General features: G+C 36.6%; 1 protein-coding gene across 4 annotated transcripts; it reads left to right on the top strand.

The window, feature by feature from the left end:
- The first annotated feature begins 1,815 nt into the window (after nucleotides 1–1,815).
- On the top strand, nucleotides 1,816–9,877 carry LOC146564115 (cell adhesion molecule CEACAM6-like). Of its 4 annotated transcripts, XM_085291619.1 has the most exons (8): nucleotides 1,816–1,944; nucleotides 4,019–4,345; nucleotides 4,874–5,152; nucleotides 5,410–5,676; nucleotides 8,352–8,457; nucleotides 8,757–8,788; nucleotides 8,891–8,964; nucleotides 9,155–9,877. In XM_085291619.1, exons 1-7 carry the CDS (start codon nucleotides 1,887–1,889, stop codon nucleotides 8,914–8,916), a joined length of 1,095 nt encoding a protein of 364 aa, XP_085147745.1. In that variant the 5' UTR covers nucleotides 1,816–1,886; the 3' UTR covers nucleotides 8,917–8,964; nucleotides 9,155–9,877. The 4 variants fall into 4 exon arrangements, 1 of the variants encoding a protein (XP_085147745.1); XR_014894401.1 differs by lacking the exons at nucleotides 8,891–8,964; nucleotides 9,155–9,877 and having other exon boundaries at nucleotides 6,219–8,457; nucleotides 8,757–8,792; XR_014894402.1 differs by lacking the exons at nucleotides 8,757–8,788; nucleotides 8,891–8,964; nucleotides 9,155–9,877 and adding an exon at nucleotides 6,219–7,329 and having other exon boundaries at nucleotides 8,352–8,438.
- Nucleotides 9,878–13,827: the final 3,950 nt, after the last annotated feature.

The following is a 13,827-nucleotide window of genomic DNA, read 5'->3' on the forward strand; positions in this document are numbered from 1 at the left end:
ACAAAATTAGTCTTATTAAATTAGTAAAATTAGTATCTGCACTAAAGATTTTTTCATACATTGTATACATTCTACCACAGGCAAAGTTGCCTCCATTTTTATAGTTTTTATTAATATTTTGTAATAATTTATTTGTAACAATTTATTCAGTTTTGGGAGTGTATTTTTATGCATCTGTATTATATTATACATACACATTAAAAGTGAATCTCTGTCCAAAAAATGCAGTCAGTTTACTTTTTACCATGAGCATCATTCATTATTCTCCCCCAGTAATTAAGGTTAGGATAAGTATTTTTTTTTATTCCAATCCATTCTTCTTTTGCAGCATTTAAATAACCTTTATCAGATTTGATGGTTTTGTTACAGACTTTTCAAAAAAGTGTTTTGCCTTTCTTTCTCAAATGTGGGGATTAAATTGTGTTAAAATGCACAAAACAGTGATGTCATGTTTTGTGACGAGGACCCAGGCACAGAGAGACTTGATGAATTTAAGAATCTCATGATTTAAGAAAGAAATTTGCAGACTTGCACAGAGATGGTAAAATTATGATGACTCATAACGGAGACGAAGACAACAGACGATGAGGACAGGGAGGATGCAGGGGTTTAAATGCACCAAGGAGACAGTCAGAGAGAACTTGGGACAACTGGAGACATTTAAGGATGCAGGGACTAACAGAGACAGGGAAGAAGTCTCATTGTGACGTGTAAAGTTTATCTTGTCTGGCTGGGCAGCTCTCTGGGTGCTCAGCACCCCCAAAGCTCTGATCCTAGAATCGCCCCTGGTTTTTACACAGCTGAATAAACGTCAAGCAGACAACTGATTATCAGAAGTGTGAGATGCTTGAGAATATACTCCGGTGTCCTGTTATATTTTAGATAGCAAGGAGCAGACAGCTGCATTTATTAAACTGCACTGAAACAATCTGCAAATTTCATTTAAATTCAATAAACTATCATCTTGTCTTTATTTTTAGTTAGCACATACCTTAAACACTTAAATCTTTAAGCTAATGATAGTTATATAAGAGCAGATGCATGCTGGTGCAATAAGCTGTACGTTGTACGTCCAATGGATGATGATCTGATTAGTCGACTAATCGCAAAAATAATCGGTGACTAGTCGACTATCAAAATAATCGTTTGTGGCAGCCCTATTCCTCACACACCTTTATAGAGTAAGGGGGGGTGTTGCCCTTTGGCAGCCCTCCTCAGTAGTCTTCCACTACTCTCACTGCGCTTCACCCTGGGGTTGTCCTCCCCCAGGCTTGTACCTGTGGCTTCCTGTCCTGGTGGTGGGGGTTGGCTGTTCTGCAACCCAGTTCTTTGTTCCAATTCCAGGAATCTCCTCTACTTGTATTATTTCACACAGTAATTGCCATATTGCAATATTACATGCAATCCCAAACTATAGTCTCTTTAACTCTAATGTATATTCATTAATCTATTGTTCTCAACAAGAGGCATAGCATGAATGGACACAGCGCACCGGCGTGTCTATTGTATTTTTTGCCATGATATTGGTTGATCTTCACCACGAACAGCGTCTAGACTCTGTCTTGAATTCTATCACTACTGGGATTCTGTTCTGCCATGATGGGTCATTGGAGCCTAATTGGCAAATAGATTTCATTCTTGCAAATTCTGTCTGACAATAAATCATGTTGAATTCTTCCAAGTGACACCTCCATATTGGACTGCTGTTACAGTACAGAAGAAAACAACAAACATTTGATAGAAAGCTATGTTAATGATTAACAAGTTCAGGAAGTTTAACCTTTCAGAATAACAACATTACTTCCTTATGACACTATATACTGAATGAACATTCATGTACTGGTATCAGCAAAGGGAAAGGCAAAGAGTGAAGGACTGCTTTAGAAATGGAAACATTTTCTGATATACTTCTGATATACTTCTTCATTTTCGGTTCCATCTCAGGTGAGCTTTCAGTGCTCGATGAAGCAGAAAAAACTCTGTCTGCTCATATTACTTTAAAGTTTTACTTCCTAATTTTTACTTTTAATATGTCCTCAAATAATTTGTTTGAATAACATTATATTGCAGTCTTTGATATATCTGTTGAATACTTCTAGTTCATGTTTAACTATGTGTAACCTGAAAATTGCACACAGGAATACGTTTTTCCTGCTCAGATAACATGGATCAGTTTGATAAGAAGTCAGTTTGTAGACTGATGGTATACTTAAACTCTGAGCCACAATCCTTATAAAAACTTCAATTCAATTCAGTTCAATTCAATTCAATTTTACTCAATTTTATTTATACAGTAGCCTCAAGACGCTTTATATTATAAGGTAGACCCTACAGTAAACCCCAACACTCATATGACCCCTTTAAGCAAGCACCTTGGCGACAGTGGGAAGGAAGAAACCTCCAGCAGAACCAAGCTTAGAGAGGGGTGGCAATCTGCTGTGACTGGTTGGGGTGAGAAAAGGAAGACAGGATAAAAGACATGCTGTGGAAGAGAGCCAGAGATTAATAACCAGTAATGATTCAGTGCAGAGAGGTCTATTAACACATAGTCAGTAAGAAAGGTGACTGAAGAAGAAATACTCAATGCATCATAGGAATCCCCTAGAAGCCTGAACCTATTGCAGCATAACTAAGGGAGGATTCTGGATAACCTGATCCAGCCCTAACTATATGCTTTAGCAAAAAGGAAAGTTTTAAGCCTAATCTTAAAAGTAAACAAATCCCTTCTATGAAGCTGGTTCTATAGAAGAGGAACCTGAAAGCTGAAGGCTCTCCCTCCCGTTCTACTTTTAAATACTCTATAGAGTATTTAAAAAAAAAAAAAAACAACCCATAGCTAGCCAGGCCTCTGTAGCTGATGCAGCCAGAGGCAGCTTTGTATTTTTATTTAGAATTTTTATTTATTACTTCTAGTCTGAACTAGTGTAACTTGTTATTGTCAAGATGTCCTCAGAACTCCCAGAACAACGTTCAGTTTATCCAAAATGCTGCAGTGAGAGTACCAACAGGGACTAGGAAAGAGAGAGCATATTTCACCTATATTGGCTTCCTTTCACTGGCTCCCTGTTAAATCCAGAATCAAATTTAAAATCCTTCTGCTCATGTACAAGGTCTTTAAAGTGTCAGTCATCAAATACAGTTTCTGATCTCGTCTTCTGTAATAGTGTCTTGTTTTTGTTTCTCTGTCATATCACAACTTAGATTATTACACTTTTGAGCCTCTTATGTGTGTGACTCTTAGTTGGATAAGCATTTCAGAAAAGCCTGATGGCTCATCTGGGATTCTGCGAACAACAGTAACAGTCTGCTGGGCCGTTATTAAGTGCTGATCACATACAGTAATTGTATTACTCGGAAAAACATCCTGTGACTCCACGTCAACATCTTTATATTAACTTCAAAAAGTTTATATCTTGCACTAACACAGTTACACCACATGAGGGAGGCATCGTGCAAGTTTTCTAGTGGATCAGCTTATAAAAAAGTCTATGACTCTACTTGCATGTGAAACTGACACTGCACCTTGTTAATACTTAAGGGTTTAAAGGGTTAAGTAGAGTTTCATTTACCATATTGAGTCAGTAGGTTCGTGGTCAGTTTGATAGTTGAACATTCCTAGCTGCACTCTTCACAGATATTTAATTAATGGCTTTGTTACTACAGCTTCTTATTGTCTTAGTGGCATTTGCAGGTAAGTCTCAAAAATTATGATGTTCAGTAGAACTTATTGTCTCTTTACAAAAGGTTATATTTTCCTTTGGATGTTTGCCAAAGACTTAGAGCAGCAGCAATTCACTGAAAGCAACAGCTGGTTAACTGTTTTAATAACCACACGTTTACTGTGTGAGTTCCTGAAACTCGATCAGAAATATGTGCGGTATTATCTGGAAAAGCTCAACCTCTAATAAAAATAAGGTGAACTCCGCAGCTTTGCCGTATTTCATTGCATTTATTCCACAATTGTTTTATTTGTTTGACTGACATATGTTTTATGTACTTTTCTATTTGTCTCCTGCAGTTTTCACTGAAGGAGCTAGTGTGTTGCCTGATGGTCCACTGAATGCAGCTGTAGGAGAAAAGGTGATGTTCACCACAACACTGACTCCAACAGAAACACCGTTTCTAACTGTGGACTGGAAGTTAAATTTCTCTAAGGTTATAATCATCTCAACTAACTTAGCAACCAATACTGGACCAGAGTATGAAGGTAGGATCACCTTCTTCCCATCTACTGGGTCTCTGGAGCTCAGGAGTCTCACTCTGAATGACATTGGAGAATACAGTGTTAGCATTACACAAGCTGATGGCACAAACCATGCTGGACGTACAACTTTGGAGATACACGGTGAGCAGATATTGAAATCCAACAGTGTAATTTTTTTCTGCAATATTTAAACAAGTTTACATTATATTAAACGTGCAAAAATACCTGGAATTATTAGTACATTTTTGTTATGTGTTGTTCTGCTTTCTTGCAATAATTTGTGATATTATTCAGATTGTGATATTACAAACTTTACAAAGTGGCTGTAAGAAACTGAATGGCTTATTTAAATGTAGTATTGACCAGCATATTGTAAAGATTAGTCTGACGACTCAATTTGTCTAATTTACTCTGTGCAGAATAGTCACTTAAAGGCAGCAGATATTTAAATTATGAGAATGAAAGTATTTCAAGGTTTTGATTGGTACAGTACTTCTTTAATTGTTTTAATGATAAATATATTTTTGCTTATTTCTTCTTTTGAGGTTGTTTATATAATATACAATCCTTGTCATGACATGGTTTAGCTAGAATTGGATTTCAATCATTTTAATGCTTACTTTCTATTGTTGATGCCAACAATGAAACTATTTTGTTTTTCTTTCACAGAGAAAGTCTCCAATGTGTTGGTAGCTTCCAGCAGCACAGACTTGGTTGAGTTCAGTGCTTCTGTCTCTCTGTCCTGCTCTGCCTCTGGATCCTCTCTCTCTTTCCTCTGGTTGAACGGCAGCTCTGAGGTTACAGCAAGTGACAGAGTTCAGCTCACTGATGGAGGCTCAAGTCTGACTATAATCAATGTGACCCGCTTTGACCAGGGACCATTCAGGTGTAATGTGTCCAATCCTGTCAGTTTTGGTACCAGTGATCCATTAAACCTCTCCATCAGCTGTGAGTTACTAAAGTAAATGCTCAGTAATTTATCTGAAAACATCTGCACATAAACATCATAGATGTTAGTGTGATATCATTTAAGATTTCAGAATATTAGATGTGTCTGATAAGCAAATAAAAAGATGGATGGATAAGGTGTTTTTTTTTTCTGGTAACCTAATGTGGAGTCATGTAGTTGTGTTAAATAATTTCCTTTAACAAAGGAAAAATGAATGCAATATACTAAAAATTTTCTCTGTTCCTTCTACATTTAGATGGTCCAGAAAATGTAAATTTGATATTATTTCCATCACAAGAATACTTTGCTGTGGGGTCAGACATCAGCCTCACCTGCTCAGTTGGATCCAGACCTCCTGCCCAGTTTAACTGGTTTCTGAATGGAGATCAGCTGCCTGATACTGGATCAGAGCTCAGACTGATGAATGTTCAGATGAGTCAGAGTGGAAACTACAGATGTCAGGCCTTTAACAGCAAAACTCTGAGATCTCAAACATCTCAGCTTTCAACCATCACTGTGCTGGGTAAGTCTGATTTGCTGTTAAAAATGTATGATTTACGCATTCTCTGCAACTACTTTGCTCAGATAATACTTTCATATATTTAAAAAAAACATTTGCGCAGGAAAAATGAAAGGAGAAAACTTCTGATATTTTTTCTCATGCAGAAGAGATAAATAGCTCGTAGGAAAAGAAGCTCAGGTAGAACGAAGAATGTACAACACAAACAAAATACATTGAGCTATACGCGAGTAGCCTAACATTACAACATTTTGTGTAAGCCACCAAAATCCTTAAAAAGTCTTTAGTTCATTTCTGACGTCTCAGAGCATTGCCAGTCATCATTGCTACAACATAGTTAAGCTAAAGAACCATATCATCAGGATGTAACGATAAAGAGTAATAATATTTAGCAATACTCAGCTTTACATGTTTTGACACAGGATCACACAGTCTTGTTCAGTCTTGTCAGCATCACCAGCAAGCAGATAAACCTGTCTTTCATCTGTTAGTTTCTAACCTGTATGTGCATTTTCTTTCTTAAAAATCTGTCTCTTGGCAAACAGAGAAAATATCAGGTGCTTCAATCTTGCTTAAATCTTCAACAAACCTGCCAGCTGGGGGGACTTCTGTCAGCTTAACCTGTGAGGCTTCTGGCTCAGTCTTTACCAGAAACTGGATGAAGGATGGCTCCAAACTGACCCTGACTGACAACATGACCCTTTCTGACAATAACAGAGTTTTGACTTTTAACACTTTGAAGAAGAAAGACGAAGGAGAATATTTTTGTAATATCAGCAACCCTGTCAACAGTGATGGAGCGAAATATGTTGGAGCTCCAAAAAAGATCCATATCAATATCAAAGACACCTTAAATTTGACTTCTATCCAGCTGTTCATGTTCATTCATTTTCAATAGTGCTCATTCCTTTAGGGGAATGAGTTGTTCCCAAGCCAGCCAAGTGATATAATCTCTCCAGTGAGTCCTGGGTCTTGCCCCAGGCCTCCTCCAGTAGGACAAGCCCAAAACCTTTTTTCCTACGTGGCATCAATGAGGCATCCTATTCAAATGCTCATTTCTTTTAATGCTTATTTCTGCTGCTTGTATCATTGAGGATGTCCTAAAATGTACACCGTACAAGAGTTTGTGATCATAGATAAGGATAGAAAGGCTGAATGAATGGTAAATCATCACCTTCCCTTTCACACTCAGCTCTCTCTTTACCCCTGCAGACCATACAGTGTCCACATCTCTGTGGATGCTGCGTGGATTCAGTCTGAGATTCAAGATTCAGATTTGGAGATGCTGATTCTCATTCATACTAAGCTACGAATAGCTCCAGTGCAAGATGGAGGTCAATAGCTGATGAATACAGCAGAGCCACATCCTCCACAAAAAACAAACATGAAATCCTGAAGCCACCAAAGTGGAACACCCCCCACAGGATCTCCTAGTGGATGCAGGATAGTCCAAGGACCTTGTAGTCACTGCTCAATGCAGCCAGCTCAGCAATGGTGGTGTGGAGCATGGTCCGCTTTGACTCAATGTTTCCAGCCTAAATTGTAACGCAATCAAAGCTCTACTAGAGGGGAGAATTCAAGATCTTGTGGACTAGGAACTCTGCCAGATGTTCATAGCACGCCCTCACTATACTAGATGAGAGGAAGCAGTACCTGGTTAGTTAGAAATATTGTAGTATAATAATATATAATAAGCTCAAATTATTCATGTCTATTTTTAAAAAATATTATTTTCCATTACCTACTCCTCCATAATGTTTCTGTAATCAATGTAAACATCTATCATGCCACCCATATCTGATTTGTACTGCACTACAAACTTCTTAAAGTAGATTTAAAAGAACAAGGAAAACAAAATGTAATTTATTAAAAATTATAATACTATTGCCTTTAAAGTAACTACTGCCAGAGAGTGAGCTGCAATGCACTCTCCGAGTGCTTCTTCTTATTTATTCCTCATAGATGTTGTCAGAATCCATTACCCAGGACCAATTTGCCTTGGGGGACCCTACCAAGGGCAAATTCCCCCCAACAACATAGCACCTGAAATCTCTGGAACATACAAGCTGCAGTAAGGTGGAAATTTACAGAGGGGTTAAATTTGACCTGCTCTTCTAAATCCACACAATCTGATTGACTTCATTCTTTAATGGGACAGATTATTAACAATAAGGTTGACTACATAAAAATAGAGGTTTTTGTGCTCCAGTCTCTCTTTTCTGAGAGAAGGAAGCACACCTTTAAAGCGTGGAATAATGTAACTGTGAGAGCATCATCATGAGTAGTGTATGGTTTTACTGTGACAGGTACCTGTGTGCACTGATACTGTTGGATGTTGCAGTGTGCGTATAGTATGGTACCACTGATAGTTTAAATGATGTACGTTTCCTGGAGTTTTAATGTTTTCTATGAACTAAATTTTGGAAATGTATCCTAACACTTAACTACCCTTTATCAAAACATGAATCTTCAGCAAATATTTGCTGAAACTACACAGTGCATTCATCATTTTGACAAATACAAGTGCTCTCCAGACAAAGACAGCAATGCACTGACCAAAAGTCCTCTAAAACCTGTTCAATTATGAAATCAAACAAAAAGAGAAATTATTGGAAAGTTTTGAGATGGTGAGACAACTTTGTGTCATCTTTATTTTATCTCTATTTGAACTTCCCCAGATCAATCATCAGAATGTGCTGCAGGTTGTATCGCTGGAATTGTAATCGCATGTTTTGCCATCGTTGCTGTTGCTTGTGGTGTAGGATACTACTTTTATAGGCGAAGGTAGGTGCATCATTTCTCAATGGTTTTATTACTCTTGAAATCTGTGTGTTCAGTCCACTTCTAAACACCTTTGGTACATAAGCGTAACTTATCAGTGTTACATGTAATTCATTTAACATCATATCATTTCATGAAATAACCACAGAGGTGCAAGTATTTCAGTGCACTGTTTGTTTAAACAAACAAGTCTTTGTCATTTATCATTAAGGTTGGATTTAAATAAATGTAAATGTTTAGTGTTACAGTTTTGTGTAACTTTGTGGACAGACTTTGATATATGCTTCATTTATTATATTTAGAACCAACAAAAATCCACAGACACAAAATACAGGTGAGTAATATTTTAATATACATTTAACTTGTACATCTTTAATAGCAAAATAAAGAAAGTATAAATAAAATTACTGTATCAAAATCTGTTATTTTTGACCAGGAGAACATGTGTATGAGAACACTTAACCATATGACAAGAAAATTTGAGCTCTTTGTTTACATTTCCATTTTAAGGTAAGTATTAAATTCACTGTTGTGCTTTATTAAGAAAGAATACCTTATACAATGAAGAAAAGAGTGAAAGATTTTTTTCTCTGTATAAAAATCTGTCATTTTTCCATTATTGTTAAAAGTTAATGTCCACTTGCATGCAGTTTATAAACTGTTTACTAGAATAAGTTGTATATTTTTTCTTGTCCTGCAGATGAAACATTTGTGAAGCCTCTATCTGCTCCAGGAAGACAAAAGGTTTTGTTTTTTTGTTAGTTTGTTGGTTGTAATATTTTTTTGGTCATTATGAAAATATTTTAACAGAACATATGAAGATTGTTTATAAATTATTAGTCTACAACAATAAATATTAAGGTTTTCTGACATTTGAATTATGTAGTTGCTACTATTTTGATAAAGCTCTGTGTCTTCTTATTGATCATTAAATGTAAAATAAATACAACTAATACACAGAAGTTGTAGCCCTTGCTCTTACTTCAGTTTATCACTCATAAATGTGGTCCTGTATGTTTTAATGCTGAACTCGATCTACATGTTGTAAAAATCTGGATGATTACACAAAGACCTTGTGCTGTCTGAAGACACTGAGAAAAGCAGTACTGTCAAATTTTATCCTGAATATTTAACTACCCCTGAGGTTTCTGGACTGGTGCAGCAGATTACTTAATGTTCCAAGGACATTGTTAAAAATTGGATCCAAGTCATCTTCTTCTTCTCTACTCTTCTTCTAGCTGCTGTCTTTCAAGTCAAGTATCTGCCTCCATCTCACCCTATCTCTAGAGTCTCACTTTATCCCTTTTGTCAATATTTCGGTACATGTACAGGACATACAGGAGAATCAAAATGCTGTTGGTGGGAATGGTTGCATTAATGTGCCAAAGACTTTCAGCATCATTAAAAGAATTTAACTTCTGTGTGAGAGTGTGTTGGGGGGTAGGGGGGTAGGTGGGAAGCAGTAAAGAGTTCAGTCTTCTGACAGCCTCTTGAATGGAGCTATTCAAGAGTTTAGTGGAGTGGAGGAGAGATTAGGCCTTCTTGGACACAGCAACACAGTAGATGTTCAGTTGGGTATGCTGGGAATGACTGTTCCTGAAATCTGCCATAATCCCTTTGGTTTTTTCCACATTCAGGAAAAGGTGTTACTCTTGGAACCTAGAAGTTAAAGTTTTCATTCCCAAGTGTCTGAGTTTTTCTATTAGTTGCTGCAGAATGATTGTGTTGAATGCTGAACTGAAATCTACAACTCTTATGAACTTTGGGTCAAATGATATATATATAAACTTTTTTTTTCCAAATCAGGTAAACCCCTTAATTGTATTAAAACTCTTAACATAGTGTTGTTGGCAGCAGCACTACTACACCAAACAAAAGAAGGTTTCTCACAAACTCTCACAAACTAAGCAAGTGACCTGAAGGCCCAGAGATTATTGTTTTACATTGTTTTATTTACTGTTATATTGTTTTTATATTCCAATTTCCTGTGTTGTAAAGCACTTTGTGATTTTTATCTGTGAAAAGCGCTATATGAATACATTTTACTTACTTTTACTTACTTATATAAAGGTCTGGATGACCTCTAATTTCCTGCTTTTAAATTTACCTGAAATTAAGGTTGTTTGACTCTAAAAACCCTAAAAAAAACCTCTTAAAAAACATGGTGCCTAGCCAGATACTTTGGATGGCATTGGCCTCCAATAACACTGTGTGGAATTACCAGATACGTCCTTCATATTAAACAAATGTGTAGAACAGCTTTCTTGCATTTGCACTATATCTCTAAAATTAGAAACATCCTGTCTCAGAATGATTCTATGAAGATTATGGAGAAAGGACAGCAGCTTTGATCATGTCCAGTCTAATAAATAAGGTGAGCTGAGAGGAGAGTTTTCTTTCTTGTTTTTGTACATCTCTAATAATGCATAACACATTCTGTACAAAAGAGTTTGAAAACTGATTAAAAAAACTATAATAAATGCAATGAACTTTTATACATTTAGGTCTTACTGATAACCAATATAAAGACGAGGCTGGAGGCACCACAGAGTTTGGATACTTTGTAAACAAAGCTTAAACTAAGTTCTAAATTTAATATATGACATTATTGAGTCATTTTACCTGAGTAGATATTCAACATGATGTCAGAGAAATGAAACATTTTTTTAGTGGTCTTTTACTGCAACTTTTAAGCTTTTATAAAATTATAGTTCTACTTTGTGTTTTTAAGCTAAATATAATATAATACAAACCTTTGAAAAAGCCTCAACATAACATAATTTAGATGGACTTCAATGAAATATTTTAATGCTTATCTTCAGCCTCGTTGTTAGCTGATATCAACGATGAAACCATTTTACCACTTCTTTTACAGAGTCACTCTGCCCCTTTGACTTTCCTCTGATTGAACAGTTACAGTCATTTGGGAACTTAGACTCCATTAAAACTCGGATGGCTGACAACTTCCTCCAGTTTTAATGATCAAAAAACTGAAGTCCTTGTTTGTTCCCCTGACAGATTTACGTCTAAGGTAATGAAAGCTCTGGGTTTTATTGTAAAATTTCACTAAATCATCTCTCAGTAACATCAGTCTCTTTTATCACATAAGAAATATTGCTAAGTTAAGTCCCATTGTGTCACACTTTGAACTGGAGATTTGTATTCTTGTATTTAATTCACTGTTCATTGGTCTAAGCAAAACCTCCCTGGGACATCAGCAGGTTGTTGAATTTCCAACACTGCTGAGAGGCTTCTGACTACATTTTCTAAGTACTCTCTGTTATGAAACGGCTGCGTGCAGGCAGGACGAGGACCCAAAATGCAGACTCCGGAGACAGAAAGTAACTCAAAACACAGCTTTAATGCTGAACTCAAAAAGGTAACAAAACTAGGAATACAAAATACACTTACACAGACTGGCCACACAGCTAGATGGGGTAGATCATGTTATGGTTCAAAATATTGGGGATGGAGACAAGAGAAAAACCACAATAACAACACTGGTCCGGTCGGGTCGAGTCAAACGATGATTTTAATGATCACACACGTGGGAGATGGAAACTGTATGCAGACAGCCTCTGATCTCAAAATGGTGGAGGATTACTCAAACTCTTATAGCCTCTGGTGCCCCCACCTTATCATAAAAGCCTAAACATTCACATGCTTTCTCTCACACGGCGCCTAAGCTACGACCTTGGCTCCCCGTTTATCTGCTCCTGCTGATTTGGGGCAGAAAACTCCAGTATATTCTGTTCTCTTCTAATCAGACAAATAAGGCGATGACTTTCTGCAAACAATATTTCTTATAACATCATAAAACAATATCATTCATCCACAATAAATCAGCAGTCTAATGTAATGCAAATCAGTTTAACGAATGCAATAGTTATCAGCTTCTTCTAATTCAGGAAAATAATGCATAATAATTCACAATCTTTAGTTAGGGGTATAACATGGCATAAAATAATATTATAATCTAACAATCACAACACTGACAAACTGAAACACAGGGCTTAAATACATAGAGGGAGCAATCAGGGATTGGGCAATAGGAGGGAAACACAGCTGGGGCAAATTAGGCCTAACGAAACAAGGGAAGCAAAACCAGATACATTAACATAAGACATGGACCTTCAAAATAAAACAGGAAACATAACACAGACTGAACTTAGAGACACAGACTCACAGGCAGGCACTACAACAGAGGGAACAGAGACGTGGGACCAGGGCAGACACTGACACTGACTGGACACGGGGATAAAGCAGACAGGGGAGACAGCAACTAAGGATTACACAGAGACATAAACCATAAGACAGAACTATTAGAAACCAAAGACTAGAAATGATAAATAATATAATAAACTCAAAACCCTGGGTCAACGACCCAGGCATCCTAACACTCTCATGTCATACGTTTGCCAATCCAGCTACATTGGATACCTCAAAATTTGGGACAGGGGCATCAAAATGTTGAAGATCTGAGCGGTACTAAAGGAAAATGCTTGTGGAACGTCAGTAACATAACTGAGTATAAAAACATCACCTTAGAGAGGCAGACTTATTTAAAGTAACGATGGGCAGACGTTAATCAATTTGAAAAAACTGTGACTGAAAATTACTGAACATCATCCAGGAAAACTGCCTTCTTCTCTGGGCCAAAGTACTTTAAAACTGGCTTCATAAATGCTGAAAGGTGTTTGCATGTTTTACAGAAACATGTTCTCCATCATGTTACTCCATAATAACATAGCTTCATATATCACCAACTGAAAACATTTTGAGTGTCATGAAGTATAAAATACAGCAAAGAAGAGCCAGGTCTCTTGAGCAGGTAGAATCATATATCAGAAAACATGAGAACACATTCCCCTCCAAAAAGTTCAGAATCTGGTCTCTTCTCTTCCCAGATGTTTACAGACTGTTGTTAAAGATGGGATGCTCCACAGCCAAAACTTTTTAAAGATGTGTTGCTGCCATCAAATTCAAAATGACCTTATTTTTTAATCATACTTTAAATGGTGCAAATGAAGATTTGTACATCATTATATTTTGTTTTTTATTCATATTTTAAACCATAGCCAACTTTTATGGAATAGGAGATATTTTCCTATTCTATTATTCTATTCCTACTACTACTATTAAATGTTGTTTGGGGGGGAAACCGAAAACTCATATAAATATAGAGGACAACATTTACTGAAACAGGTTATTTATTTATTTGTTTGATTTTTGATTGCTTGTTAACTGTGCAAAAAGAAAATGAGGGGGTGAACATTTAGTAGAAAATTGTGTTGAAGATTAACAAGTTCAGGAAGTTAAACCTTTCAAAATAACACATTTACTTCCTTATGACACCATATATTGAAATTAGCT

Source organism: Mchenga conophoros, linkage group LG11, assembly GCF_057382185.1.
Source record: "Mchenga conophoros isolate Kocher_MC1m ecotype Shallow Benthic linkage group LG11, M_conophoros_male_GT1.1, whole genome shotgun sequence".
In the NCBI taxonomy this organism is placed as follows: domain Eukaryota; kingdom Metazoa; phylum Chordata; class Actinopteri; order Cichliformes; family Cichlidae; genus Mchenga; species Mchenga conophoros.

Excerpts from the sequence above, each read along its gene's own strand:
- LOC146564115 (XM_085291619.1), top strand. The coding sequence starts at position 1,887 with ATGGAAACATTTTCTGATATACTTCTGATATACTTCTTCATTTTCGGT. Across the intron at positions 1,945-4,018 it reads CATTTTCGGTTCCATCTCAG|TTTTCACTGAAGGAGCTAGT; the intron begins GTGAGCTTTCAG and ends TGTCTCCTGCAG. Across the intron at positions 8,458-8,756 it reads TACTACTTTTATAGGCGAAG|AACCAACAAAAATCCACAGA; the intron begins GTAGGTGCATCA and ends TATTATATTTAG.